This window comes from Protopterus annectens, chromosome 13.part0 (genome assembly GCF_019279795.1).
Source record: "Protopterus annectens isolate FY-2018-M chromosome 13.part0, PAN1.0, whole genome shotgun sequence".
NCBI classification, from domain to species: Eukaryota; Metazoa; Chordata; order Ceratodontiformes; family Protopteridae; genus Protopterus; species Protopterus annectens.
The window spans coordinates 510,846,989-510,872,596 of record NC_056747.1 but is presented as its reverse complement, the minus strand read 5'-3'; the positions used below and the strand labels follow the sequence as shown (position 1 = coordinate 510,872,596).

The following is a 25,608-nucleotide window of genomic DNA, read 5'->3' as shown; positions in this document are numbered from 1 at the left end:
CCTGACTGATACCTTTCAACAATGAGATCCCTTTGATGCTTTGTAAGCTGTCTGTGAACCATGGCTTTTGCTGTAGCAGGCAACTGAGTAAATGTCAGGAAAATCCTGCTAGAACAGCTGGACTTTATTTGGGGTTAATCAGAGTCTCTTTAATTGATGGCAGGTGTGTTACCCAAGAAGACTGAATGCTGTAATTAAATCAAAAGGTGCTTCAACAAAGTATTACTTTAAGGGTGTGCACACTTACGCAACCAGTATATTGTATATTTTTCCCCTAACATACTTGTTTTTCAATTGAATTGTACAGGTATATGTCACATTAAAGGTGGGAAACGTTTTGAAATGATTTATTGTGGTCTCATTTTTTTACATCACAAAAACCTGGCATTTTAACAGGGGTGTGTACATGTTCTATATCCACTGTATACCTAGTTATACTAAAGTTAATCATGCAGTCTATGGTAAAGGCTGCTAAACAAGGGTATTAAATTAGATTATTTTACCAAGGAGAATGCAAATAAGAAATTAAGACAGTAGGATTCTTACTTTCTGCTGACAGAACATAAAGTAAACAGAAACCTCTAGGAAAGACTATTATATGCAGATATAATGGTTAATCTCAAAATATTGGTATCATGGGGAAGTCTTACAATGCTTCAGGAAGAAAGGCGTCTTGTTCAGACATTATTTTAACTCTTAATAGCAAATTGGCTAAAGCATATATATTGTATTTTCACGAAAGTAGTTAAATGTAGTCTTGATTGTAGCTCATTTATTATATGTTTGATATATGCAAAAAATACATTTATGAAATGGGTTGTACAACAAATAAAACCTTGCAAGTCTTAAAAGACACTGGCACTACAGAATGCCTGATAAAAATGGAAGTGCAAAACGCTTGGATGCGATTCCCAGGAAGTGGCTCTGAAGTTGTGGATATTTGTTTGAACTCTAGAATTGTGGATAGTTTGAGTGATTGCTTTATGAGACTTGAATGTGGTAAACATGATGTGAAGATGACTTGTAAGAAGTGCTGTCAGCTATTAACTATATGAGGAAGGTGTAAGTGGTCTGCGCATGGTTTCCCCCATAGATGTTTAGAAGCATGTGGAGTTGCAAGTGGCTTTTTCTGTGTCCCACATTTTCACTAAGATAGGTGAAGAGGGAAAGCCACCAGAATAGTGACAGAAGTAACATGGAGGTTCTGCCAAAAGGTAAAGGGGACCCAGAAAACTTGGCAATTTTTTTACCATATCTAACTTTGTAATACAAATGAAAATTTGTTAGCAAAGGGTCCTAGCAGCAAGTTTTGAAAAAGTGCTGCTAAAACTGGTGGAAGTTCATTGGCAAATCACAAAGTAGTGTTCCCCTGGGTTGATTGGAAAGAAACTGAAATTAAAATTAACTGGAGAATAAAATGCAATATATAGGTATTTTGGTGAATGCAGATAGATTGTCGGTGTATGCATGTACAAGAGCATATATCAGGGTATCCACTTTTTCCTAGTTTATTGTTAATAATAAAAGAGATGCTGTCACAAATTGAGAGAAGTACTAGAGAAAGTTAGGGGGTGCATTTATTTTTATTTATTTTATTTTATTTTACATTTGTTGACCGGGAATGTCTAACTGAGCCGAGGCCCTTTTTCAGCAGAGGCCTGGGTAGAAAAGCTCCAGTGCATACAAGTATAACATTAGGTACATTAGTATAGATTTTATACAAGTCAAATACAGCTAAATCTTATACAGATAACAATTGGTTGTACACATATTAGTTAAGCAGAAAGGAATATAAAGTACAAAAATCAGGTTGTTTTTTTTTTTTTTTTTTATCAAATCAGACCAGTAGTTATGTCAGTATTACAGAGAGAAGTACATAGATTGAGGAAAAGTTGAGAATGGAAAGTTTTTAGGAGGGTTTGAGCATTGGCAGATCCATTTCTTATTGAAATATTCCTTTAGTGTTAGTTTAAACTGTTTGGGATGTGCCTGTGTTCGAATCTCGAGGGGAGGTTTGTTCCATTCAGTAGAGGGGTGGTAGCTATATACGTTTTGTCCTGCTTTAGATTTGGGCTTGTAGATTTTTAGAAGGTCTTGGGAAGAGCTATGGAGGTTTCTTGTAGGAGCATAGTGGGAGATAATAGAGTGTAAGGCTGGACAGAAAGATGGCTGATATAGGAGTGAGTGTATGGTTTGGAGCTGAGAGTGAAGGAGGAGTTGGGGCAGTTCGAGCCAGTTTAAGTATCTTAGTGAGAGACAGTGGTGAGATCTGTAGGGTTGTTGGGTTACAAATCTAGCTACTTTGTGATAAGTAGTCTGAAGTCTAGCAAGGAGAGAGGAGTTAAGGTTAGTAAGAATTTGAGAGCAATATGTTAAGCAGGGAAGGAGGTAGGCACGAGTGAGTGGCTATCCTGGCTTCCTGAGTAAGAAATGTGTTATTTCTATATAATAGACCTAGCTTAAGGTAGGTTTTCCTGATACAATTATTTATGTGGAGATCAAATTTTAGCTGGTTATCAATTGTAATACCAAGGTGTTTTGATCTTGATTCATCTACGAATGCTGTCTTATTGAGTGACTGGATAGTGAAGGAGGTCTTAATGTGGTTAGCTGTTTTAGAGAGGAAGAGTAGAAATTTTGTTTTTTTAGGGTTTAGGATGAGTTGGTTGTTGGAGAGCCATGTTTCTACAGAGTTAAAGGATGACTGGGTAGCTGTTAAGAGTTCTGAGTGAGAGTTAGTTATAGTTATAACTGTAGAGTCATCAGCATATTGTATAATAGAGGAGTGTGGGCAGGAGGTATAGAGCAAGTTTGTGAATATGTTGAAAAGTAATGGCCCTAAAATGGATCCTTGAGGGACTCCCATTTGTAGTGGAGTTGATAGAGCAGTATCCCATTTTACAGATTGGAATCTCTCTCTAAGATAGCTTTCAAACCATGCCACTGTATCAGGAGAGAAATTGAAGTGGGATAGTTTGTTTAGTGGTAGAGAGTGAGAGACAGTATCAAAGGCCTTAGAGAGGTCAAGGAATAGACAGGAGATAAGTTTATGGTCATCTCTGGCCAAGGAAATAGTATTAAGAAAGGATAGGAGTGCCGTATAGGTACTATGCTTTGGTCGAAAACCATGTTGAGTAGGTTTAAGTAGGTTTTCCTGTGAGAGATGATCAATGACTTGAGTATGAATGCACTTTTCAAGAAATTTAGATAGAGGGGAGAGGATGACAATAGGCCTAAAGTTAGAGATTTCAGTGGAGTTACCTCCTTTGTGGATAGGTATGGTATAGAAGTGTTTCCAGATGGAAGGTACTTTAGATTCTAAGATGGAACGGTTTATGAGGATAGAGATAGGATAGGCAAGTGAGTGGGCAGCTGACTGGAGAAAGTAGGGTGGGATGTTATCTGCAGATACAGAGCAGGGTTTAAGTTTGGAGAGTAAGGTATGGATATGGGTTGTGGGGATGGGCTTGAGAGAGGATTTTAGAAGGAGTTGTTATAGAAGAGAAAGCTGGGTTTGTGGGGTTGTGTTGGAGCTATTTGAGTTAAAGAGATTGGATATTGATTCAACAAAGTAAGTGTTGAAGGTGTTTGCTGTGTCTACTGGTGTCTTTTCTGGAGTAGGGTTGGGTGAGGTAGGGTTTCCCGGATGGAGCATTTGATTGATTGTGTGCCAGAATTCTGGGTCTGATTTTAGTGTTGAAGGGGGGTTATAGTAGAATTCTTTTTTGTCTTTGTTGATTAGTCTTTTGACCAGGTTTCTTTGTTCTTTGTAGATCATAGGGATTTTTTGTTTGAAGCCATTTTTTCCAGGACTTATCTCTAGACTTCATGAGAGTTCTTGTGTTTTTTGTTTGCCAAGGAGATAGTTTTGCTTTTGTCCTGATTTTACGAGGTGGGGCTAGTGAGTTAACGATATCCAGAAAAGTAGAGTTGAAAGCAATGACAGCCTCATCTAAAGGAAGCTGATTGAGGAAATCCCAGTTTACTCTAGATATTAAGAGTGTTAAACGTTTCCGGGTTAAAATTGGAGAGATTATGCCTGGTAAAAAATCTGTGTGGTTTTGGGAGGTGACTAGTATATCTTAGCACTTTTATAAGTGAGTGGTCACTCTGGGAATCAGGAAGAGTTTCAGGATTGTGATATTTGGATGGAACTGAGACAAGTATCCAATCTATGAGGGCATTTGTTGTATGGGTGTTGTTAGAGTGTGTAGGCTTAGTAATTAGCTGGGTAAATCCATATAGATTAATATTGTGCATGGATCCAGGTTATTAAGGGTTAGCCAACTGATGTTCATGTCACCAAGGAGGATTGTTTCATTTGGGATATTCAGGGAAAAATAGGAGAGAATGTTTTCCAGTATTGGAATATTATCACCTGGCAGAATGTAGGTGGCTACTATAGTGATTATAGTGTAGTTGTTTAGTTTAGGGTTAACTGCCAGTATTTCTGCTGGGGAGAAAGATGGCTTTGGATTTGTGATGAGAGAAATAGTGAGATTACTAGAATAGATTATGGCAACTCCCCCACCCTTTTTGTTCATTCGGTCAAGGCGAATCATGTTATAGCCGGGGGGGGGGGGTATCTTTATCTAGGTTGTGTGGTTTAAGCCAGGTTTCTGTTACCGCAATGACATCAGGGGTATGATTTGCTATCCAAGCATGGAACTGACTAAGTTTGTTGAGAATGCTTCTGGTATTAATAGAATAGAAGGAGATTTGTTTTATGGGAGTAGTTAGAGGAGCTGAGGTGGGAGGGATATTTGGACTACAGGTAAGGTTCGGGTTTGGACCTGGGTTTGGATGAATATCACCTGCTGTAAGTATAGTGGTGGATTTTGGTATGAGTGGGTAGTATCTAATAAGCTTTGTCTTGTTTTTTGGAGTTAGGGAGTAAGAAGGGGGTATTTTTATTTTAGGGGGTAGAAAGTTTAAGGGTAGGAAAGAGGGAGAGATGATGAAGTCAATTTTTGAGTTAGGTTGATCATTTGGGAATGGGTTGGTGGGCTGTTTATGGAAGGAGGGTAATGGTGCATGGGGTGCAGTGAGATGATGTAAGAAGATTAGTTGAAGTAGTAGAAGTTTGGTTAGCATTAAGGTATACATAGTGGGAGATCAGATATAGGAAAGAGTATGGAATGGAGTTTGATTGAGGAAAGGGGGAAAAAGTAGGTGTGGTGGAAGTTAGAGGGGGTAGAGGTAGGTTTAGGAGGTGGCTGTGTACAAGAGGTTGGTCCATATTGGGTTTAGTTAATGAATGAGGTGGAAGAGGGTGAGAGTTGGGGAGGAGAAAGTATGATAGTAGGATGGTGTGGTGTAGGAGTGGGAGTGGTTTAAAAAAACCTGAGGGAGATCTGATTGGTAGTTGTATGAGGGGTGTGTGTGTATTTCTGCAATAAGTATAGGAGCACTGGGGTGGGTGGAATTTGGGGTCAGGGAGGGGAACGGAGTGAGCCCGTAGGGCGAATGGAGCAGGATACAGCAAGTGAAGAGAATGCAGCAGAAAAAGTATCAGAAAAAGTATCAGCAGCTGTACTACAATACTATGATAAGTGTGTAATGTAATGAAAAACTGTTAAGGGGGAAAAAAGCTTTAACAGGATGGAAATACGTCCATGTTTTAGCAAGGGGGGAAAGGCTGTATAATAGTTAAGGAGATAGAGAGTATGAATTAGAAAGAGTTTAGCCAGCTTTAGGAACTAACGTTGTTGTGTCTTTCGGCTTTTCCCGGTTAGGGGTCGCCACAGCGGAACTCCGGTCCGCTAATGATTGGCAGTAGTTTTTTAGGTGCCGAGTTGCCAGCCCTGACGCACAACCTTCAAATGAAGGTACGCCCATTCACGCATGTCTCCACACAGAAGACGCTCTAGCTGAGAATCGAACAGGACAACGTCTTACTGGGAGGCGACAACGCTACCACAGCACTACCACTGAAGTCTCAGCTGTAGGAACTAAACCTCAGGAGAATTGTAGTACTAGCTATTGTGTTGGTAGGTGCTGCCACCTAGTGGCATAAGAAAGGATAGCAAGCAGAAGTGTTAAGTAAGTCTTTGAAGTAAAATGATTATTCAGGGTTTAGAGACTGGAGGGGGGAGAGTAGGAAGCGGTTTGCAGCAGGCTGCTAAAGACACACACTCGGGAGGGCAGACAAGCACAACATGGGTATTAGGAAGTCGTTTAAATAGCTAGTCTATAGGTAGTTTCCTTTGGCTACATACATTCACCATAATTGTATTGGAGAGTCCTCACAGTAGCAGCGTTCAAAGTGACCCCGGCTAGCAGGCAGGTTCAGAGAATCTTCTGGGTTAAGCAGGAGGTAGTTCTTTTAATTATATTGGCAGGGAGGGAGCAGCTGGAGTGGATTACTGTAAAAAAAGAGAGAGAGATAGTGGGTTAGGTTATTTAAGAGCTTTGAGTAAAGAGATAAAGGGATAAGGCAGAAAGTTAGGCAATAGTCAGAGGAGGAGGACTGTCTGTAGTCGTACAGTAAGTAGGGAAAGACAAGGAGAAAATGTAGGTGGAGTGTAGAAATAGTTGGGAGAGTAGGTTCAAGATGTAGTAATAGAAAAGCAGCTGATATGGCTAAAGTACAATGCAGAGGTAGGCAGTGTAGGAGATTCTATATAAACAATCTAATAACTCTACAGTCAAAGCTATGGAAGGAAAAATGCAAGTTTAGGAGTATAAGACACGAGTAAAAACATTCACTCTACAGTGCAATACAGTATAAGACACAACTAATAGAACACTCTCATTTCAGTGTGATACATTTCAAGTAAGACAATTTAGTCACTCTATAGCCCAAGCAGTATGGCAGTGTATTATTTAAGAAAAATACAATCACTCAACAGCCCAGCCTAATACAGGTTCCCCAAACACGAGGTTTGAAGGACGGAGTTTGTCGTCAGTAGGCAAAGAAAAAAAACAATCATAAATATTCTACCAAACAAAGCAATGTTAAGTACATGGGAATATCTAAAACAGTACTTAAGAGCTGTATAAGAATAGTCTAACAGTAACTGCACAATACAGTAGAGCCGTAAATGCTAACTATAATGGAGAAAATCGGCTATGATATGGCCCAAATATTTCAATATTTCAAAATAGTATCAAACAGAAAAAAAACACTGTTGCTATAGTTCTAAATTAATTCAGTACATATGCATTGATTAAGCCTTATTAGTACTTCAACCAATCCTGTTTGCATATAAAACACTAATGTGATTCGGCTGGCTACATGGCTGTGCATATCACATACAGTTTTAGCCCCTTTAAGAGAGACAAACAGGCATATATATGATGCCCTTTGGTTTGCACTTCTTAGCTAGTCAGTTTGTTTAGTATTTGCTGCTAAAAGTTACAAAAATAGAGATAAAAACATCGGTTGCCAGAACAAAGAAGCAAGACCCAAGAGGGGACAAAAGAGTAGCTGGTAGTTTTATTCTACCGAGACTGTTTTGTCGCCATGGTGCACATATATTCCTATTGCTGTTACTAAGATAAAACACAAATCAGCTGTGTTTTACAACAGCACGTAGAAAAAAAACTTTGTAAGACATAAATCACGTACTTCCAGCATTTAAACATAGCACAATGTTGTAAAAAAAATACCTACCGGGAGGCAAGTTTGAGCAACCTGACCGCAGGACCGGCACCAGGGAGATGTGACCGCTATTAGAATAGGTTTAAAAGATGGCGCCACGGTTCGTGACGCATAGAAATAAACTCAGGGGGAAGTTAGCTAATAGAGGAGGGAATATATAGTGGGGTTGTGTTAGGCTCTGAGAGGAGTAAAAGTGGGTGGGGAGAAAAAGAATCACGGGAGGAGGTGAGCAAGTGAAGAGTGCGCAGCAGAAAAACTATCAGAAAAAGTATCAGCAGCTGTAGTACAATACTATGGTAAGTGGGTAATGTAATGAAAAACTGTTAAGGGGGAAAAGCTTTGTTAACAGGCTGGAAATATGTCCGTGTTTTAGCAAGGGGGGAGAGGCTGTATAACAGTTAAGGAGATAGAGAGTATGAATTAGAAAGGGTTTAGCCAGCTTTAGGAACTAAACCTCAGGAGAATAGTGTAGTACTAGCTATTGTGTTGGTAAGTGCTGCCACCTAGTGGCATAAGAAAGGATAGCAAGTGTTAAGTAAGTGAAGTAAAATGATTATACAGGGTTTAGAGACTGGAGGGGGGGAGTAGCAAGCAGTCTGCGGCAGGCTGCTAAAGACACACACTCGAGAGGGCAGACAAGCACATCATGGGTATTAGGAAGTAGTTTAATTAGCTAGTCTATAGGTAGTTTCCTTTGGCTACATACATTCACAGTAATTGTACTATTTAATTTAATTTAGTAGGAGTAGTCTCCAGATTTATTGATGATTGGATATTATTGTTAGAACATACTATTGGTCAGTTACCAGGTGTGTTGTAGTTGCTTTAGAAGTTTGTAGAGGAATCTGAACTGTATTATCATCTGGAAAAATCAGTGGCTATTAGAATCAGGAGAGATATGGAGAGAGAAAGAGAAGTGGGTTACTGTATTCTAAGGGAAGAGACAAATATTTCAGATTAATTGTTTATGCCGCAGTTAGGAAAGTCTGGAAGAGGAACTGGCCAAATTTAAAAACATCAATTATGAAAATGTACAACGATGGATAGGGATAATTAACATACTAAGGGCCAAAATAGACAAAACAATTCTCTCATAAGCACAATATTCTGTCCCAAGACAAAAACATTTCAGTAAAAATAATTTTTAGTCCAAATATACACTTTTTCTCAGAAAAAGTTTATACAAACCTCAGCATAGCAATTCTGTTGCTATAATTCATTAACAGCCCAAGTCACTGTGTTTCTTATTAAAAGCAGAAAAGAAATTCTGACAGAAAAATTACAATTGTTCTCATGAAATTAATAAAATATGAAGGCTTTCCTCAATGGGGACTTATCTACCTAGCATTTGAAGGACTGCTAGCTGAGGAAGCACTCACTTCAGCTTTGAAGTAATCTGGTGCTCCAAGTGCCTTTTATGAGGAGCTCCTCAAATGCTTCTGGTAGTTGAAGCACATGGAAGGCACCCAAAGCTTTGGGAAGCTGGCCAGTGCAGGGGGGTAATGCCCAGATAGCTTAGGCTACTGCAACAGTGATCCATTTATAAACATCATATGAGTTTACAAATGTATCTCAGTGCCCTTTATTGGATGAAGGTCAGTGAGGATACTCCAAAGCAGTTCCCAGAAGGAGGCACTGGAACATGGAATCTTGTACTAGCTGATAATATCTTTGATCATGTTTAGGGATCGGTGGCTATAGAATGAGAAGTATGCAGCTTTCTCCAGGGTGAGTCTGTCCCTCAGTGATTATGGACGGTCATTGTCAAGACCTTGAGCAGGCTAACACAACACATTGGTTCATTGGTTCTCTTGAAGTATAGTGAGAGTTCCCAACTTCAGTAAACTCCTGCAAATGCATTTTGTAAAGCTGTGTAGTCACGCTAAGATTCTGTTGTTTAGTCACTATTCGATTCATCTACCAACATAACAAGGCACCAGCAAGTATTTTATATTTTGAACCAGTGCGTGGATACGGTTATTATAAATAAGTATCCCTTTATTTGTATGCTTTTACACTGTACTTTTAGCACCATATCACAGTGACCAGTAAACACCTTTGACCAGTTTGCTTGTGTAAGATTTGCAACACATTGTTCCTTCCTCATTTTGAGATGTCAACAAGTTGATGAAGGGCAGTAGCAGCAAACTATCCATTAACCTTAAGACATAATTCAATTCTGTGTTCTGGATCAGTCCCAATGGGAAGTAATCTCTAGTACGGATCAGGATGAGAGCAAGATAGAGCTGTAGTAATGATGCATCTTCACCTGACTCCAATTCAGATGTTGCATAGATCTGCCTTAGAACATTTTCTGAGAATGCTGGCAGTAATTTGGTCATGCAGAAGCCTCAAAACCTCAATGAATTTGCTAAGACAGTCAAATCTTACAAGTATTTTCCATAAAGCTTCATAAATAATGGGGCCAAAGGTCGTTCTCTGTTTAATGTCCTTTACAGGTCTTAATGGTGTTTCCCGCATCTTTCTTGGGCTTGATTGGAAATAAAAAATCATGTCTGTTGTCCCACAAAATAAGTTATCTCTTGTTAGGAATTATGGCAAGATCTCTGCAGTTGTCAAAGAGAACTGATTTAGAAGAATATAGCCAAAAATTTACCAGCACTAGACAGAAGTGCAGAGCACCTTTGTAATCTCCACATACTAATTTATTTTTCCCGTCTTGAAAACAGTAATACTGGTCTGTAATGATTGGCTGATATTGGATTTGGATAAAAATGATTCACTGAATATTTTCTGATGATTTTTATTGTAATAAAAAACTGTCTATGTTGGACCACTCTGATCATTCCTCAAGCTGGGAAACAACCTTTGCTCTCTACTAATTGTAACCTATTTTGATACTGGAGCAATTCTGGGTATGTTGTAGTTTGAGGTCCTTTTGATACCTGAGAGGTTCAGGGAAATGTAATTGGGGAATTCCATTTCATTTAATCTAATGTTGAACAGTCATCAAGCTCACATTTCCTTGACTCTTGTGGAATTTCATAGTTTTTCCAAATTCAGAGGAGGATTTTCTGGAACTTCAGTACTAAGTCCTTGTTTCCTGTATTATACACTTTGGCAGGTGTTTCTGTTTGTCCTTACACTTTGAGAATATTTCTTCTTTCTATCCCAAATGGATTAATTTCCCTTTAGGAGTATCAGTCCATCTTGACTTTGTAGGGGAGTGTATATCATAAATGACCCCTGCAATTTGGAAGCAGTTCTACAGATTATAATTGTTGATTTAAAGATAAACCTCCTTGGACTTGTTTGCTATAATTTGTTTTGCTATCCCAGAACTTTATCTGAGCTTCTGCTTTGAATTGCGAATGTTTCTTTTGCATAACATACCTTGCAAAGTGCAGTGAGTCTTCTTTTTTTCGGCCAACTAGGTTTGAAGTCACAGTATCATTTTCACTATATAAATCCTTGTGATGAAGTATAAATTAAGTGAATGGCATTTTAGACAACCATGTTTGAATCCAGTTTTACTGTTATACATGTTCTTAAACCAATGGGTCTACAAGGTAATTTGTAAGGAATGTCTTCTGCACTGAATCTGACTGCCTTCAGTGCTTGTGAGTGACCTAGCTATCCCTTCTTGATTTGGTAAGGTGACTGTCTGTTTAAATCTGCAGTAAGGATCTGGCAAAGAGAGGGGATACCCCAAACACAATCAGTCAAGAGGGTATGATCACTTTTTTTTTTTTGAGGAAGTAGCAGTCAGTCCCTGTTGTAAATTGCTAGCATTCTTGTAAAGCATTTAAGCAACCAGAATCTAATTGCTTGAGCATGGGTACTTTAATAACAGTCAGTCAGGTAAGGCAGCAAAGAGCTATTATGTATGTAATAGTTGTTTACTATGTTCAAGTGCTGACTTCTGCAGAAAGACAAGAGGTATTAGCCTCTTTGCTTAAAAGTAATGGCAATTTCATTGATACAGTGTAGTAAACAGCTGTATATGTGTATGTATACAATAGCTGTTTGGCACATTGAATGAAAATAGGAATACATTTAATCATAAGTCAGTAAAGTAACTGTACTGTGTATACAGAGTAAAGAGGACATGTGGTGCTTGTCCTCAGTTTTGGTTGAAAACTAATTTGTGTTCCTGTACTTTGCTTGAGGAGGCACGATTTGGAGGAATTGCCCAAATTAGCCATTGACCAAGTTAAAGTTCTGGGTCTGCCATCAGATACCAACTCCTTACATGGTTCTGCAACATGGACATCCTTTCATTTGTGAGCTCCTAGCTGTTATATAGTGAAGAATATGCTAGTGATTTGACTTAAAGGAATTTTCAAGTGGTTGTATAGGTATTTCTGTGTCTGAAGATAACACCTTGATGGCCAGTCCATGGTCTGCACATTTGAACAGCAGATTGCACCGCAGTTTAAATTTCCTATACTTTCCTTCCCAGTGGTGTAATTCCAGAGTTCTGTCTTGCATCTGATTCACGTACCGAAGTCTACCATGATCTTGCTTTTCTTTGGGATGATGGTCAGGGCATTTTCAAAACTGATCTGTTCTGTGAGATCTTCATTCTTATAACATGACATCTTGACTATCACTAAGCTTAAGTCAGAGGATTATGAAACTTTGTTAGAGAATGGGCAAACTATACATTAGCACTCTGATTGGAGAATGAACATTCTCTAGCAAGGTATGTAATGCCTGCTGAAAAATGAGTCCGCCACTTTATGGCATCATATCAAGCTGCTGTGTGGAGCTCAGGCAGAAAAAACTAAAAATGGTTGCCATTATTTTACACTAGCTTAAGCAGCACTTTTGCTGTTTAGTGAGTGTTAAAAAAAAATAAATAGAAAAAAGTATATATTTGTGTGTATGCAATATGCATGTGTTTATGTTTGTCTGCTTGTGAGTGAATGTGTGCATGAAAGCAGAAGAGACTGTGTGAGAGAAACAGAGAGAGTGAGAGCGATCTTGTGTGCATATCTTTCAGCTGTCCAAATTTTCAGAGTCTCCAGGTTTTTGCCTAATATTTTTGTCTGGTCTTCATAAAATGTGTGGTTTTCTGAAGTTTTGTGGCAAATCAGTGAGGAATGAATTCACTAAATAAAGACAAGCATTTGAGTTTCAGGCTTTATATCCTTCAGAAAATGCATTGTAACACAAGACCTTTTATTCTAGCAATTTTCTAAGTTTATAAGAGCAATTTAAAATGTGTCCCTGTTTTTGGGGCTTTGTCTCCCCATTATTTTTGACTTTGTCCACATTTGTGTGCTAAGAAGTTGAGAGTCATGCTTGTGTGAGTGAATGTGAGTATGAAACCAGAGGAAACTGTGTGTATATTTGTGTGTGTGTGAATGCAGAAGAGACTGTGTATGAGAGAGACAATCGACTCTGTAAAATTGTTGTGTATTGCTTATTTATTTTTTTAAGTACCATATTATTTTTTTATATATTTTTGATATAAAATGCTCCCTCCAACACCATTAACATATACTAAAGAAAGTTTGAAACATTAGGCAGAGGAACTATTTTACATCAAAAATATATATAAAAAATAATATAGTACTTAAAAAAATAAGTAAAACACAACAATTTTACAGACATCTCATTCTCTAAGAGCAATAATGCCCTCCAGGGTGTGTAGAGGCCCTCCACCTGTGATATCAGGCCTCATAACACCCCTGGGCAGGCATTAATTACACTTGCAAGCAGATAGGTTCAGCGCAAACTGCACCCCCCGTCCCGCCCCAAAGGTCCATTTGACATCCCCAATACTTGTCCCACACCTCACATCACTGTAGATTGTGTTAAAGGTCCTATCCACTGCAAAGAACACAGCTTCCATGGGACCTGATAGTATCCCAGGCTGTATTCTGCACCATCTCCAGCAAGCACTACCTTCACCATTGAGCACCCTATTCAACCACAGCCCAAGTACAGGCTTCATTCCAGCAGAGGGGAGAATTGCCATTGTCAAACCTCTGCACAAAGGTGGTTCCCCATTAGCTTGACAAGTCTGATCTGTAAAGGCATGGAGCGTATTATCATGGATCTCATAAACAAGAACATAGGGAATCTCCAAGCACTTGACCCCACCCAGTTCAGATTCGTCAAGGGTAGATCTTGCCTGTTGAACCTGGTTGACTTCTTTGAGACGGTCACCAAGGCCCTGGATGAAGGAAAGGCAGTACATACAGCTTACCTTGACTTGGCCAAGGCCTTTGGTACAATCCCCCATTCAGGCATCATCAAAAAGCTAACACAACTTGGTGTAAATCCCTATGTCATCAGGTGGGTCACCAACTGGCTCACCAATAGGACCCACAAGGTCAAAACAGGTGCCTCCACCTCTGACAGCAGACCTGTCACCAGTGATGTTCTCCAGGGATCTGTCCTGGGACCTCTACTGTTTGGCATCTACTTCTCAGAGGTCCATGCAAAGACAAAAGGCCTGTGGCTGACCAAGTTTGCAAACGACTGTAAGTTGGGTGCTGTCATTGACTCCCTAAATGATGTTAACACACTGCAAGAGGGTCTCACAGCAACAAATGACTGGTGCCAAAGTCATGGCCTTAAGTTAAATGAAAAAAAATGCATTATATACCATTTAGCAAAAACACGGCCCCCTACTGATTACCAAATCAATGGCAAACCCCTAAGCACACAACCTGTAGTGAGAGACCTGACTACTCAGGTTGACAACAATCTCACATCTGACCATCATGTAGCGGCAGTGGTCAAAAAATCCTTTTACTTGGCTCATGTTATAAGTAAAGGGATTGTATCCAGAAAAAAAGAGGTTACTACCTCTCTGTACTCCTCCCTCATTAAGCCAATAATTGAGCATAATTCCCCATCCGGTATGTACCTCTCCAAGCACCTGCACCAAATGGAAAGGCCAGAAAAATACCTCACAAAGAGAATCCATGGCCTCCAACACCTGTCCTATATGGACAGTCTCAGATCACTATCCCTCTGCTTGGTATCGTACAGATTGCTCATAGGTGATCTGTGTCTCACCTACAAGGCAATCTCAGACCTTGCCCTACTAGAGATGCTCCATATCTGTTGTCTAACTCCTTGAGCATTACCTGCTTGAAGTCCTAAATCTAATATGTAGCATCAACAAAACGTACTAGAGAGACAGGTTTGTCTCCCAGCGGCTGCCCCGTCTTTATAATAGACTTTCCATACACGTCAAACAGAGTACCTTGCTGACCCTCTTCAAGCACAATCTTGATGAATGGATGGGAGACCACATATTTGTCTTAGGGGTTCCACTTGTGTCCCTCATTTGCAGGGGTGACAGGTGCTGACTGAGGTTTCTTTTTTGGGGATAAACTTTTGGCTAGACTTGTAAGGGCCCCAGGGCCATTAGCTTAGTAACCTCCTATGATCCTATTAGCACACACCCTGGAGGGCATTATTGCTTACTTAATACACAAGAGGAGCTCAATAAGATCATTATCTAGATTACTCCTTATGACAAACCTGTCATAATTGGTACATTTGTTTTCTACAGACCTCCCTTTCCAAAAGAATATAAAACCTTCATGCTTTTACTTCAAACGACATTCATCTTGTATTTCATGATTCAGTTAGGGCAGAAATGTAATTGTGTTACTTCCTACAAGTTTCCTAATGATGACAGCAGTTTTTATTTCATCACTATAGTAAATGTGAGCATTCCATGATACAAAAAATAATTTGTTTCTTGTTTCATCTGAAGAGAGATTAACTTCTTCTTAGAATGGGACCTTGTGGTAGAGAGAAACACCTGTATGCCCCAGTGCTCCATGGGGCTATATCATCTTGAGGCATATACTCCTAGTAGGTTATTCATGGTGAACAGGTCTCAGGGAATGTTTCAAATAAGGAACAGTGCAGCCTTCAAAGAGTTAAGTGGTAGATCAACTGGAAGATAACAGGCTGTTAGGAATTTTGAAGGTGGTATAAGAATGAATTAAGATGGAGATTCCCATTTGTCTCAGTCCCTGCAACCCCCTGAGCTTTTGACTTCCAACTTTGGATGGTGCAGTGGTGCAGCGGTTGTATTGTTGCTCACAGCAAGAGATTCTCTGGTTCGATTCCTGGCTGGGGTGCCTTCTGTGTGGAGTCTGCATTTCCTCCTGGTGTTCGTGTGGGTTTCCTCCAGATGCTGTTGTTTCCTCCTATGTTATAAAGACAGACGTGTCTGGAGCGTTTCTCCCTGGGCCTCCGCTGAAAATTGTCTCTTCCAAGTTGGACTTTCCCAGTAAACAAATGTTAAATAAAATAAATAAACTTTGTAAATGTATGTAGTTGCAGCTGATGCACCAGTTTCTCTACATCAGAAGAATTCACATGCAGGTTTGTACTGTGAATGACATAATCACCCTAAACTTTTAAGCTCTATGCGGTGGCAGATGTAACTAGGGTATGACAGATGAATCATAGGTTCATAGGTAGCCTAGACAGTAGACAAAACCCTGTACCTTGTGTCTGTGAGGTAAACACCTTAACCAGTACATCAATCCCCAGTTAGTCTTCAGTCTCAAGATATGAAACTGAATTCAGTTGATAGTAGTTTTTGGGTGTCTTCCACTTTGATGAAGAGACACAGGAATACAAAGACAGGTGATACACTGACTAGCTAGTCCTCTTCAGGATCCCCTCTACTTACTGTACACAAGGGAGATAACTAGAATATGTGCCATAAATCAATTCTGTCTCATCTACTCTTGGCTGGATAGCTACATACAGCAGGGTCACACTCTGCATGGCAGAAATATGAAGTAGATGATAAAAATCTCTCAAAAACAAAGAACTTTTATATGTTGCCTCTGCAGCTTTTGAAGGCTTTAAGGTAAAATGTCACATTTGCAAATACTACCAGGTAGTTTTCATTTTAAGGTAGCTAAGTTTTCAGTTAGAGTAATTATGAATTGAAAAAATGAAGACTCAAGAAGTTAATTAAAAATAAACATTTGCAAATCTGTTTGAATTCATGACTAGCAAAATATTAAAAGCTTAAGAAAATGTTGACAGCAGGTAAATGATTTAAGGTAGAAACAGCCAAGCTGTGTCCTGAAGGACTTCCCTACTTCTGGTGGAGTGCAAAATGGATAAGAGTGCAACTTGTCAAGCTGGACTGTTAAGAGAATTAGACATCCTGGGCATTATATCCAATCTGGTGTCCCTTGGATATTTTTCTCATTACGTAGTGACAGCTTGTAATTATTTAAATACTTACCTCTTCTGCTAGTTTAATGACCTTTTAAAAAAGACAAAACAGTTTTCAAGTTAATTTAGAAGCTGTGCCTTAAGTGATAGCAATTGTGATCACTTAAGTAGCAGTTTAAAAGCTGCCAAACTTTTTTTAAACATTTAACATCCCCATAAGTTGACATGAGGGGCAGATGCCACACTACCCTACTCTTGCTACGACACTGTTCTTCCATAAAATGCTACTCAGACAATTGCATTTACATTAAAAATCACTGCCAACACTCTCATACAGAAGTATAATTGTGTAAGTAAACTTACCATAACAGTAGTTGTTAGAATAATCACTGCTGCAGCAGCCTTACCTATATGTCATTAAAAGTATTTTTTTTCCACAGGAAAATACAGTAGACACTTTTTAAAACATTTTGACAGCCCTAAAAGGGTAAAAAAAATGTCCACAGCAAAAAAAAAAAGAGGTTTTCAGTTACTTTGCACAACATTTAAACAGACAGGAAAAGAAAAGTGCTCCCATTTAAAAGTACAACACAGTCTCTTGACAGGCCATTAAAACACAAAACTCCTAGCTTTAAAATAGCTTTCCAAAAGAGGATAGTGATAAACACAAACAATATTTAGAAAATAAAATGTTTTCCCCAAGGGGTAGTTATCTACCAAGCAAAGGAACGGCACCAAGCCGACCATCAGTCTTTGAACAACTTACAGGAGCATACTATTCAGCAGCAGTAGAGCACTGGAGTGCTTGGCACCCAGACTTGTCTTTTAGCCAGCTCAGCTTGAACTGCCTGACAGTTTGGGCATGTAGAACATGCCCAAAACTTTGGAAGCTGGCTTGCTGTTATATCCTTGGCAGGATATAACCCATTAACTGAGGCTACTGCAGCAGTGATCAATATGATGAAAATCTTGTTACTGTTATTGATATTAACATTTTTAATCTTGAAATCTATAGGCAAGCATCATCTAGTATGTAGTAGATAGTCCTTATGTGGAAATGTGTTCATAGAATTGTTATTACTCCATTTAAAATATCTAAATACTGCATGGAGAATTCATTGAAATGTTAGATATGTAATATGATAATTAAAACTCATTGGGTACATATGTTTTTGGTCTATGTTGCACTTGAAGCATTTTGGAATAATTTTGGCACTTTTTATGGGTCTCTGGCCAGATAATTGTGTAATCACTAGAGAAACAATTTTATTAAACGTTCCAGTGCCACCTGTTGTTAGTGCTAAAAAATCAAAAAATGTTTTGATGTGTTCTTGCAGTGGCTAGGAACATTATAACAAGAAAGTGGAAGTCTAATGAGTCTCCTTTATTTGAATATTTTTTTTTAATCTTGCTAGTCTGTAAAAATGAAAAAGATGTCATGAAACTATGTTCTAGCTGTAATATAAATAAATAAAACTGTTGGGATAAATTAGAAATGTTAATTGCTAAATATCTTAATTAATTTGATAATTGTATTTTCATTTGCTTATTAATTGCTAGAACATTTATAGTTGCCACTTCCTTTCTGTGTATATATTGTACATGTGCTTAAATTAATAAAATATTTAAAAAAATAAAATACTTGTGTTGGCAGTGACGCAAAAGTTTTTGGACATTTCAGTTTCATTCACAGCTTTGCAACTGCGGAGTCACTATAATTAAGTATGGAGGTGGAGGGACAAAGCCCCCCACATGAGTGGTGCAGGGGTTGTCCCCATAAACATTTCTTGTAGTTCTTCATTTGGGTGAGGATTTAACCAATTTGTTTTGCAAACAGAATTGCCCTAAAGTATCATTTTTTCAGAGATGAGAATATACAGGTAATACTTTACAGCTTTATACATTTCCAGAGTATGAATGCTTGACTGCTAAGGCACTGTAATATTGACTTTTAGTAGGTTATTATGGTTCCCTAATAGTACCACTTGTCTGTTTTTCCATTCAGTTTTGTGATTTTCTTTTAAGTGCCTGCCTTGGTGGGAATATTGATGAGTACTATGGAGAAAGTATAATACAGATTCAAACCCAAAGATGCAGGCACTTATGCTAACTCTTTTGTCAAACGCAACTAATCATGTGTTCAGGAGCATGAAAGATGATAATCTGAAAGAATCACTATTTAACTCACATCAGTCATGATCTGCTGGTGTCTGTAATTACAAGGACCACTGCAGGAAATTACTTAGTTAACTAAAGAAGGGAAATATCAAAGTGAACTTCAAATCACAATGTTTGCTTGCATACAGGACTACCAAGGTTGTCCTTCAAAACTCAGTATCACCAGGACAACTACTCTTTTGTTTATATTCATCAGCAGCTGTAAAATGCTAGGCCTAAACTTAAATTATTCAAAGACTACTCATTAAAGGTAGAAGTCTTAGATTAAAATAAAGATATCATTCACAAGTTTCACAAGTACTCGGAACAGGCACCCATGACCATGCATTTATTTACAAATTCAGATCAGTTAGAGAACTGTCTGTCTTCTTAGTTTCATCACTTCAGTTCACCGATTGATTAACACAATGATGTGAGTAAGGAAGAAGCTTCAGTGGAGTTAATTTGTTGACCTATAGCCTTTATAGTATGGCAACATATTATCCTGTCATTGTTATCCTACCACAAAAAGGGCACATACAGTAAATACTTTTCATCTTCTCCTCAGTCTTGCAAAGTTATTACCCTCAGAGGACTAATCTGGAGACGCATTCTCTGATTAGCCTAAGTCTTGGAACCAAGCTGTTTAAAACCTTGTACCTTTAGCCTTTCTCTTTCTTTCAAATTTATTCTGTCAAGTCTGTGATATCTAACCTTACATAACACTCCTGACCAGAAACTACATATGTGAAAGCCCCATTAGAAAATAAATTCCTTCTCCACTCCTAGTATGATCACCCCTGATTGGCAGTAAGTAGGCCATCCCACTGCCTGCCTCTCAACTGTCCTGCCTTTTGTTTTTGCAATGAAATGAGTTGGTGGATGTTTTAGTGACTTCAAGGTCAGAGTAGCCCCTTTCTTTTCCTTCAGGCTTTCCTTACGACCGCAGCTCACGTGATATATTTTCCCTGTTTCACAAAACTATCCCTGCTTCCTTTACCTGTCATAGATGTGGACATCCTAGTCATTGTCTGCAACCTGCTTCTTCTGCTACACCCTCACTACACATGCGCATATACCATCCCGTCTTACTGTACTGGTTATAAAGATCTGCTGTCCCCTTAGCAAAATGTCACAGGGCTGCAGCGCTCTTCGGCCTGCTTTTTACTGTTGCAGAATGAAGCACTAAGGAAGCACAGACATTTGGGAATAAATGTCTGCATCATGTGTTCAGGTCTGTTATATCATTTTTTATCATTTTCATTGCTTCAGTTTATCAGTGAGTCGGTCAATCAATAAATAATGTGACGTGTGTAAGGGACAAACATTGATTAATTAGATGACAATCCAGCTAGCATGGCAACTTGCCATCATTTTCATTAACACCCTACCACAAAGAGGGTGATCATTAGACACTAAATTGTCCTCTGTACAAGGCTTCATCTTCATCTGTGAGTGGAAACAATGATGTAAACATTTTCTGTTACAGCAACTGTCCAGTTCAGAAGTTTCCCTGTGTAGTATATCGGGGTAACGTTCTCATATTTGTTTTTGGTGCAGGTGGAGAACAGTGCAGAATATATCCTGGAAACAATCGACTCCTTACAGAAACACTCCTGGGTGGCTGATATACAAGACTGCATAGATCCTGGGTAAGTGCAATGTTAAGTATATTTTTGTTGATCTGAGAATCAAATTATACCTCCTGTGCTGTTCTGATGCCCCATCTACCAACTAAAAGGTAGGTGTTTTATTAGAATTGTTGATGGATAGTATGGGAGCTGTCTGCTTTGGTACTGCTGTAGTACTAATTGTTGATGGATAGTATGGGAGCTGTCTGCTTTGGTACTGCTGTAGTACTAATTGTTGATGGATAGTATGGGAGCTGTCTGCTTTGGTACTGCTGTAGTACTAATTGTTGATGGATAGTATGGGAGCTGTCTGCTTTGGTACTGCTGTAGTACTAATTGTTGATGGATAGTATGGGAGCTGTCTGCTTTGGTACTGCTGTAGTACTAATTGTTGATGGATAGTATGGGAGCTGTCTGCTTTGGTACTGCTGTAGTACTAATTGTTGATGGATAGTATGGGAGCTGTCTGCTTTGGTACTGCTGTAGTACTAATTGTTGATGGATAGTATGGGAGCTGTCTGCTTTGGTACTGCTGTAGTACTAATTGTTGATGGATAGTATGGGAGCTGTCTGCTTTGGTACTGCTGTAGTACTAATTGTTGATGGATAGTATGGGAGCTGTCTGCTTTGGTACTGCTGTAGTACTAATTGTTGATGGATAGTATGGGAGCTGTCTGCTTTGGTACTGCTGTAGTACTAATTGTTGATGGATAGTATGGGAGCTGTCTGCTTTGGTACTGCTGTAGTACTAATTGTTGATGGATAGTATGGGAGCTGTCTGCTTTGGTACTGCTGTAGTACTAATTGTTGATGGATAGTATGGGAGCTGTCTGCTTTGGTACTGCTGTAGTACTATTTCTAAAAGTTTTTACCAAGTGTCTAGTTAAAGGAATCAAGGCATAATGGGTTTATTAAATGGCAATATAGCTGATATATCCACCAAAACACATTAAATAAAAAGAAAATATGCTTGCGTGAACATGCCATGTCAAGCTTTGATGCTGCAGGCAGAATTGCTGAAAAAGAGTGATTACTGCAGGAGAAAATTCTTTTACCCTATCAGCAGTCATCTTAAGTCTGGGTGTGACGAAGGGAGATTCTTTATGATGATGAAAGGGATATGTCCCCTCTCAGAAAAAGTCTTTGTAATTAATTTTTAAGTACTAATTTTATGGAATCAGGATTTTGTGGCATCTGATTTGTAGGCTGTGATATAGCATTTGGGAAATTGTTGATTGAATTTTTGTAACTTGATGTCCTTTTATTTAACCGTTTACATATACATGTCCAAAAAGGTTGTAGTCCACTTTCATTTTATAAATTGCTTTCCATCTGAAATTACTTTTTTGATATAAATAAAATCTATAGATTTTCCCTGGGATTCAAGAATGCCTACCCTAAGTGTACACTAAGGTTTACTATCATTTGTGCGAACGACAGTCTGATGGCACGTATTATGCCAAAAGTCAGATTGCTGTTCACAAAATGTTAAGTTTATTCACTAATGTGAATGCAGTAGTGCATTTGCATAAGTGTGTTTGACAAACTGTACGGAGATCACGGTACAGTGAGGTTTGGAAATTCATCCATATCTCCACTGTAGCGTGATCCCGGAGTTGGAATATATTGTTGGGGGGGGGGGGCACACAATATGTTGTATAGGAGATTTATTTACATGAGCTCCTATACAGATATCACATGATGTTTTCGAAGACAGTGTCAACTCTGCTGAGTCAATCAGCTGAGTCAACATTGTAACGCGGTCGAGATTCCAGTTTCGATGGTTTATTTTGAAATTGCGAATGGAAATTGTTTTGCCTTTTGCAATTTTGATAGCATGGTGTACACTTAGTGTATGGTTTACTAAGTGAACAGACAACACAGTTATAACTCGCACCTTCTTCCTCCTAATTTTACTTTTCCTGCTGATTTTCTTGCAGCTTTAAATATTGACAGGGATTCAGTAAGGTTACCACAAAGTGTAGGCTACCCATACACTTAGTGTAATCTTTCTGAGTGACTAGAAAACACAGAAAATGTGGTAGGGATGTTCTTAAATACATATTGTGTACACTTAGTGTACACTTTATTGAATTTGGCTGTTTAACTTCATAAAGAAGGTGACGTGTTATGTTTTTGATTAAATAAATGATCACGATTGTAAAATACAAACATACATGAATGAATAATTTTTTCTTCAAAGGGTTACACAGACTGTACATGGTGGCCATGCAATGCAAGCAGCGTATCTGACCTAGCTAAGATATTTGACACCAGTCCAAGTGCTGGCATCATAGAAAAGCTAAATGCTTAAAAAAGCCAACCATATGTGGTAAGATGGATAGCAAACTGGCTGAAAGACTGAGCCCAAACAGCGTAAGTTGCAGGTACCTTATCTGAAAGTATGGAAGTGACCAGTGGTGTTCCACAGGGTTCAGTGCTGAGACCTTTTCGTTTTGGTATTTACTTCTCAAATCGCTAAGCCGAGAGCCAGGACTTCTGAATAACAAAGTCTGCAGACAATTGTAAACTGGAGGCTGCTGTTAAGTCGCCCTATGACATCTAAACCCCTCAGAATGAACTTGCCATAGCAAACTCTTGGGGTACTAAAATGGGCTCAAATTAAATGCTAACAAGTGTAGTATCATCACTTTTGGTACATAACTCCCAGTCTAATTATACTGTCTAGACAACACTCCTGTAGACAATTAAAATGTAGTCAGGGACCAAGGTACTTGGGTTGATGGCTCCCTTTTTTCATCATGTACTAACAGGGGTTGTCAAGGAAAGCCTTTTATTTAACCCAGCTAATTGCTAAAGGACTGTCATCAAGGTCTAAAGAGGTAATCTTTCCCTTATACTCAGTATTGATCAGACCAACAGATAAACAAAACATGATAGATAGGTTTCTACAGATAAACAAAACATGATAGGTTTCTTCTCCAGCACCTTCCCAAACCTCTGAGGTAAACGTCCCCTGTATGTTAAGAGGTGCAACTCACTATCTTCCTTTAAACATAAACTAGACGACTGGATAGGTACCCACAAATTTTCTCCAGGACTGACCAGTAAGGAGGTGTTATTGCTGCTTGAGGGAGAGTACTGCCAAAATGAGAATGGTCATTAGACTCCATGGCCATTGAAGATCTATGAATGTATGAATCTATAATAATCACAAAATAAGTGCACCAGATTTTATTTTCATGGATGTTTTATTGAAAGGCTTGGTCTTAGGAATGAGGCAATATTAAAAGTATGTAGGTACAATACAATATTCTGTGTTGAATTTGCTTTTCTACTGTTTATTGTCATTATTCTGTGTTATACTTGATTTCACAATTATCTTCTCCGTTTCTTCAGATCTTTCTCACATTTATGCTTTTTATAGGTTGTGCTGAAAATGGGCTCATCCATTTACCTTATCAACTTTCTTATAAAGGACCATCAGCAGTGGCTATAAATAATAACAGAAATAATATATCTGATATCTTACTTTTCTGATACAGGATAAGGTTTTCTGTTCAGCAGGATACCAAATCATTGACACAGTTAAACTTACCATAACAGTAGATGCTCATATGATTACTGCTACAGTAGTCTTAGCTGTATGGCTTATATCGAGCCAGTAGTATAGCGGCCAGCCAGCTTCCAAAGCTTCAGGTCACTTTCAACACACCCAAACTGTCAGGCAGCTTGAGCTGAGCTGACTAAAATAGAAGTTTGGACATGAAGCCTTTCAGAGCTTTCCTGTCAACTGAGAGAGGGAGGTCAAACCCTGAAAGCACAATTCTAGGAACAAGAAAAATAAATGTCCACACCCTGGCATAAAAAAAAACACACAAAAAAAAACAAGGGGGATGTTGGGAGGAAGCAGCTATCTGCAGCACTAATCATTCAAACATCTACTATACAGTGGATATAAAAGTCTACGCACCCCTGTTAAAATGCCAGATGTTTGTGATACAAAAAATGAGACCACAATACATAATTTCAAAACTTTTCCTACCTTTAATGTGACCTATAACCTGTACAATTCAATTGAAAAACATACAAGTCCGTTAGGAGAAAAATATAAAAAAAAATAAAATGTACAATACACTGGTTGCATGAGTGTGCACCCTTAAACTAATACTTTGTTGTGTGTGCACACCCTTAAACTAATACTTTGTTGTGTGTGCACACCCTTAAACTAATACTTTGTTGTGTGTGCACACCCTTAAACTAATACTTTGTTGTGTGTGCACACCCTTAAACTAATACTTTGTTGTGTGTGCACACCCTTAAACTAATACTTTGTTGTGTGTGCACACCCTTAAACTAATACTTTGTTGAAGCATCTTTTGATTTAATTACTGCAGTCAGTCTTCTTGGGTAGAAGTCTATCAGCACGGCACATCTTGACTTGGCAATATTTGCCCACTCTTCCTTGCAAAATTGCTCCAGATTTATTTAATATCTTTATACCAGTCTTCATACTTGTGTATAACAGACATCCCTTGTACAGTATGCAGATGGTTCCACCCTAATCTGCCTCTCAGACAATCTAGAACATTTAGAAAAGATTACGCAAATGCCTTTAAAGTCTATTGAAAACTGGCTTTATAACCATCAAGTCTTTCTTAAGCCAAAGAAAACCAAACTGCTTTTATTTTTTTCACATTTACCCTTGAGAAAAATAACTTTAAGATCACATCCCTAAACAATATGCAGAATGAAGTAATGCACCATTCAAAACTGCTCAGGATTACAATAGATGACAGCCTCAAATATGAGCTGCAAGTACACAGCAATATAAAAAAAACTCACAAAATATAAGAATACTATATAGAGCCCAAAAATTCCTTGCTGTATCCACCAGAGTCACTCTTGTGACTAAATACATACTCCCCCTTTCTGTTATGATTCCCCCATTTTGACTAACCTTCAGGCCACACTAAAATCTAAACAAGAACAGTGTTGCTCCAAGGTAGCTAGATCTGATGCTCATACAAGTCGCAGAACACAACACTGTTCTGCACTAAAAACTGTAAAATGGCTAGAAGTATACCACCAACTAACAACTTCTCTTAACACACAAAA

The 25,608-nt window shown here is 38.6% G+C and overlaps 1 protein-coding gene across 2 annotated transcripts in view; it reads left to right on the top strand.

Moving 5' to 3' along the window:
* SH2B2 (SH2B adaptor protein 2) overlaps positions 1-25,608 on the top strand; it is a 466,753-nt gene that overhangs the window by 278,721 nt on the left and 162,424 nt on the right. For both annotated transcript variants that reach the window (XM_044054137.1, XM_044054136.1), the window contains exon 3: positions 20,459-20,550. In XM_044054137.1, coding sequence (XP_043910072.1) covers positions 20,459-20,550 — 92 coding nt within the window. The remainder of the gene's footprint in view (positions 1-20,458; positions 20,551-25,608) is intronic.